Source organism: Vicugna pacos, chromosome 9 (genome assembly GCF_048564905.1).
Source record: "Vicugna pacos chromosome 9, VicPac4, whole genome shotgun sequence".
NCBI lineage: Eukaryota > Metazoa > Chordata > Mammalia > Artiodactyla > Camelidae > Vicugna > Vicugna pacos.
Window position 1 is genome coordinate 58,730,898 of NC_132995.1, and position 6,177 is coordinate 58,737,074.

The 6,177-nt window shown below is 35.5% G+C and overlaps 1 protein-coding gene across 1 annotated transcript; it reads right to left on the bottom strand.

Moving 5' to 3' along the window:
* Nucleotides 1–3,209: 3,209 nt before the first annotated feature.
* TSHB (thyroid stimulating hormone subunit beta) lies at nucleotides 3,210–4,135 on the bottom strand. The gene is made up of 2 exons (XM_031680531.2): nucleotides 3,971–4,135; nucleotides 3,210–3,541 (listed from the first exon to the last, which is right to left on the bottom strand). The coding sequence occupies exons 1-2, from the start codon at nucleotides 4,130–4,132 to the stop codon at nucleotides 3,287–3,289; spliced, it is 417 nt and encodes a 138-aa protein (XP_031536391.1). The 5' UTR covers nucleotides 4,133–4,135; the 3' UTR covers nucleotides 3,210–3,286.
* Nucleotides 4,136–6,177: the final 2,042 nt, after the last annotated feature.

Below are 6,177 nucleotides of genomic sequence, written 5' to 3' on the forward strand. Positions count from 1 at the left end.
TTGTTTCCCTTGTCTGAGGAGATAGATCCAAAAAATATTGCTAACATCAATGTCAAAGAGCATACTGCCTATGTTTTCTTCTAGGCATCTTATGGTTTCAGGTTTTACATTTAAGTCTTGAATCCATTTTGAGTTGATTTTTGTATATAATATGAGAAAGTAGTCCAGTTTCATTCTTTTGCATATAGATGTCCAGTTTTCTCAACACCATTTATTGAAGAGACAGTCCTTTCCCCCATTGTAGTCTTGGCTCCCTTGTTTTATATTAATTGACCATATATGTGTGGGTTTATTTCTGGACTCTCTACTCTGTTCCACTGATTTGGTGTCTCTTTTTATGCCAATACCATACTCTCTTATTACTATCGCTTTGTATTATAGTTTGAAATCAAGGAGCAAGATGTTCCAGCTTTCTTCTTCCTCAAGATTGCTTTGGCTATTTGAAGTCTCTTGTGGTGCCATACAAATTTTAGAATTGTTTGTTCTAGTTCTGTGAAAAATGTCATTGGAATTTTGATAAAGATTGCATTGAATCTGTAGATCACTTTGAGTAGTATGGGCATTTTAACAATATTAACTCTTCCAATCCATGAGCACAGAATATCTTTTCATTTATGCCTTCGATTTCTTTCATCACTGTCTTATACAAAGTTTTCAGCATACAGGTTTTTCACCCCTTGGTATTTTATTCTGTTTGATGCAATTGTAAATAGGATTGCTTACTTAATTTCTCTGTTAGCTTATTATTAGTGTATAGAAATGCAATTGACTTCTGTATATGATTTTGTATCCTGCAGTTTTACTGAATTAATTTATTAATTCTCACAGTTTTTTGTTGGAGTCTTTAAGGTTTTCTAGTAGCATGCCATGTGCAGACAATGACCACTTCCCTTCTTAATTTGGATGTCTTTTATGTTTTTCTTGCCTAATTGCTCTGATTGGGATTTCCAATACTATGTTGAATAATGGTGGTAAGAGTGGATATCCTTGTCTTGTTCCTGATCTTGGAGAAAAAGCTTTCATCAGTATGATGTTAGCTGTGGGCTTGCATATGTAGCCTTTACTGTGTTGAGGTACCTTCCCTCTAAGAGAGAACTTTTACTACTTGAATTTCCTATTACCAGGAAGCATCACACTATTACTTGCCAATATATCATCTTGGTACATTCACTTACTCCTGAAGAATTTGGCCATTAGAAAAGCAGAGATTGCTGCTGCACCCATCCCAAATCACTTCGTAATGAAAGAACTCTTTATATTTCAGTCAAATGAGAAACAAGAGGGACTCTTTTAAAAGAACTAAAGCTCAAACTTCCTCTGCCAAAAACTGACTCCTTTAAACTTCAGATTGAATGTAAAGACCATTTCAGAAGATATTCCAAAATAGTCACCTTTCTCTTCTTATACAAGCAGTAATTTTTCACTTTCCCATTTTTAAGTTCTCTATTTATTCTACTTTTAAACCCAAAGAATACTAATACCTTCCAAAACAGCATTTCCATATATCCAAGTTTCTGGATCCATTCAAGGTAAATTGTTGGTCATGCCAATTCCTCGCCTCTCTTCAAAGGATTCTTTGTCTTGGACAACTCCACTTTTAAAAGTGGTTTAATATAATTTACATATGCATCTAATCCAATGGATTACTTTCAGTGGAAGGAAACAAGTTGTCTCTGATGCACCCACTCTAGGATTCTATAGCCCATGATGGTACAGGCTCACCACACCCAGGTCTAGGCCTAGCCTCTTCCCTGAAGGTTGAGGAAGCCCACTTAACTAAAGTCTTTTGAGCTGGACAGAAGGGGACTCCCTGAACCTCACATCCTTTCCACAGTTCAATTCCTTGGAAATCATTTTTCAGATTCCATGAAAGTCATATGTGATTAGTGCCGGTTAGGTTTGAATATTAGATTTTTACTCATTATTCAAAGATCTATATTTGATATGCAGTTTTCAGAGGGGATATCATAATACTGCAGATTTAAGTGCCCATGGTATCAAGTGATACGAGAACCCAAAGCCCCAGACTAATGTTTAAAGACCATGCTAATATTAACTTCAGATATTAAGGTAAGAATAATGGGGATTCCTGACATTGCATTTAAATGTACAACTATTCCCTTCCCACTGGCAGAGTATGAGTTTGGTACTAATCCGTCTGCACCACCTTAGCATCCCCCTGGGCACTGACAGCCTGCAGGCATTTATAAGATGCCAAGATGAATACAACCACTGACTATAGGATATAGCAAAATGAACTGGTCCTGCTGACAATTGATTTTCACCCTGATGGGAGCAATTTGAATGGATAGAAATGGACAAATATAGGATGAATTATCTTTTTGACGTCAAGTCTGCAGGGCACTGGGTCTGTCTCGCTTCATACAGCTGTTGAAACCAAACTCTCATGAAAGAGTACCTAAGGAAGGAAAAGAAAAATAAACAACCACTTACTAAGCACATTTACTGGAAAATAGTGTTTCAATATTGAAAGTTTAGGTTAGAATTTAGGATGATTACACTCTATTAAATCCCTTAGCACTCTACCCTTATTCCTAAAATCTTTCATAATCATAGTAGTTTTCCATGACATCAAAAGCCAAAACAGCACAAGTTGCAGAAAAGTGTCTCATATTACCTGAAAGACTACAAAGGATTTAGAGTTCTACGTGTAAAATGATCATGGCCTCTTTTCTAGGCTTTTGGAGTATAACTTTCATAAGTCAGTTGGCCCACCAGAGTAATTAAAGAGATTAGAATATACTGTTTACTGAGTTTTGGTTAAGTTTTATCTTGTGCATTTGAATGACAGGATAAAGTAGTATATTGCAGTTTTCACATATTCCTTACTCTCCACCTCCACTCCAGCCCTGTGTCAGCCTATGGAAGTAGGTGTCTCCAGTACCCTGATGTTATATGTTTCTTCAGCTGCTGATCACATTACTCTGTAGCCTTCCCTTATTCATTTTCTAGGTCAAGACAAAACTCGTGGCCCTCTGTTAAAAGCACCTGCTTAAGGCTGGCTTTCATTAGTATTTCACATCCCTGTTCTCCATTTTACCTGCACTCTGCCCTTTCATGTGGAAACCATCCTTCATATGAGCTGGAATGGCTCTTTTACTCACCTTTTCTTCTAAAGCCCTTAAGCTCTCTAATACATGAATGGGTGTGGGTATGGATGAACTAGTACTCAAATGTACACAAGGTGTGAAATATATTGATATTTTATTAGTTTTATTCCAGGTAAACATATTGAACCAAATTGCAAATTACATCACTATTGAAGTTAGATAGACAATCCCACCACATGGGGTTTCTGAGGTTTGGTGCAGTAGTTCATCTTGACGGCCTCCTGTATACAGTCACTGTAGTCTGTATCACACTTGCCACACTTACAGCTCACAGCTACAGGGTAGGAGAAATAAGGAGTAACATGGTGTGGGCATCCTGGTATTTCTACAGTCTTGTACATGAAGTCTCTATAAGTACAAACATCCTGGGACAGAGCAAATTTGGGAAGAAACAGCTTGCCATTGAAATCCTGAGGAGAGAAGGAAAAAAGGAGCATAATGTGATAAGGCTTTAGGAACATACAGATAATGGGAGCAGATAAAAATTAATTCACTTATATTCCTTTGTCACAAATAGGACTAGAGGAGGATTTCTTAGCTCTGTTCCTGAATAACAACCCAACATACCTACATTAAATCCCATAGAGAAAAAAGTGACACTCCCTCTGTTTTATCCTATATCATGAGAATAAGATAAAGTTTAAATAAATTCTGGAAGTAAAACTGTTATAAAATTATCTGTATCAATACTGTTGAGTAGATAATGTGATCTGTGCACTCTACCTCTAGGGAGCCAATAACCATTAGATTTTAGAAATAAGCTTGTGGTTTATCTTATTTTCTTTCTGAGTCTAGCATTTTCTAATTTATAGCTAAAGGAAGTGAGGTGAACTACATACCCGTGTCATACAATATCCAGCACAGATGGTGGTGTTGATAGTTAGGCAGTAAGCACACTCTTTCCTTTCGACATGCATCATATACTCAGTTGGAATACAAAAAGACATTGCTTGCCCACATGCAAGGCCAAAAAGCACGGACATCAGGAAGATAGCAGTCATGCTAAATCAAAGATAAAATTAAAGTATCTATTACATGTATCCTTTAGGACATTCAGAAGGGGCATTTGGAAAGAGCTACAATGTGTGTATGTGTATATACATGTATTTATTGAATGCCTACTTTGTCCTAGGCCCTATATTAGATGTTTTTACATAGTAAATATTCTCAATAACCTTTCTTTATACACTTAGATGTGGCTGTGATTCATATACTCCATAGTGTCAGAGCTCACATAGTGAAGGTCCTGCTTGCAAGTGCCATTTAGCTCCACTGGGCAATGAAATGGCAAGCTTGAAACACCACAGAAAAATGGCAGAGACACATATGTTAATTAAGTAGAAAATAATTCATTCAATGGAAACAACTGAAATATCTGCCTTTATCACTATAAAAAGTAAGTTAAAAGACTTCAGTAAAGGTTTTCTCAGAAATGTGGTTTTCTAAAAATTTTCATTAAATAGCTTAAAAAGTTAACGAACTGGTCATAATCAGAAAGGGCAAAGAAACCAAGAAAATGCATAATCAAACTTCAGGACCGGCTCAATGTAAAAAATCTTGTATATGTGCTATATATTGCCTGTCAAGAAAGGCAAGATGAGGCTAGAGAAAATCCAAAATGGTCAACTAAAATTACCACTAATGTTAAGCAGCTAACCCAGAAATCTAAACCCCCACCCTCCTCAACGCTTAGGATATTCCTTTAAGACTGAAAGAAATAGAGTTGGGAAAATAAAGTTATTTTACTCAGAAATTATATGAAATTCATTATCTTAAGAAGATTATGGAGGCAAAAATATAGGTTGACAGAATGAGAGTGATATAATCAGGGATGACAGGTCCATCGTAGGCTAGCCAGGAAAGTAAAATAAGTTTCAGCTGCATGGGAGACAAAAGGATCCACTATGCCTCAGGAAGGAGAACATGTATCTCAACAAATCCTGCCTGAGGAAGAGTGTGTCCAACGTCAACTGGACATTGTCATGAGATAGGTAATGTTATGACTTATTTAATTTCGCTAATGAGAGAGAGTAATCAAGTTCCAGACTTTTGGTTGTAAGTTGATCACTTCAAAGATTAAGAAGATTTTTTTCATCTTAGAAATATGGTACAGTTAGCTAGGTATATTTGGATTTTTTTCCTTTTCAAGTATCATTGTCAGAAAAGAAAATAGACATCTTAATGGAGTAGCATTATCTTTGAACACAAACATGTTTTATTATTCTATTATAAATTATAATTTATTAAACATTGTTATTCAAACATCAAAAATATATCAAGATTTTCTCAAATCTATCAATTATATCCCAATAGCATCTTAAGCTGCATACATTAAAACTTCCATTAACTGAAATCTCAAAGACTCAGTATCAGTTAACAAAAATTTTTATCTTTAATCAACTTGTAAGAAAAAATGAAACCACATTCAACAAGCTACCATGTATTTATTTTAAACGTCAACTTCCAGAGATTAGTGGTCATTCCAACCAGTCTCCTATGAGTAGAATGAGAGTTGCAGATAAATTAGATAAACATATACTGAGCATTTGAACCAGGCACTGAGAGATACAAAATGGATAAGCTATGGTATTTGACCTCAAGGGCTGATAGTCTACTGAAGGAGATAACTATGTAACTATGAACACTAAAAATAAAAATACATATTGTTTGACTCATAACACCAAGTATTGGTGATGATGCTGAGCAACTAGAACCCTCATATGCTGCTGGTGGGATTGTAAAATGGTACATACAAATATTTTGAAAACCAGTTTGATAGTTTCTTATAAAATTAAACATGTACTTAACTGATGACCCAGCAATTCCACTCAAATATTCACTCAAGATAAATAAAAAGATGTATTTACAAAAAAGTACATATTGTTTTAAGTGCTTTCAAAGGGTCAAAATTGTGACTCTGAGACCAAAAATAGTCAATGGTTTCTTCTATATAGACAAGGAAGTGAACTAATCCATTAAGAAGGGTTTTCTGGTGAACTCTTTCAAATAAAATGTTGCATATCCAAGCATTCTTGGAGGTTTTTTG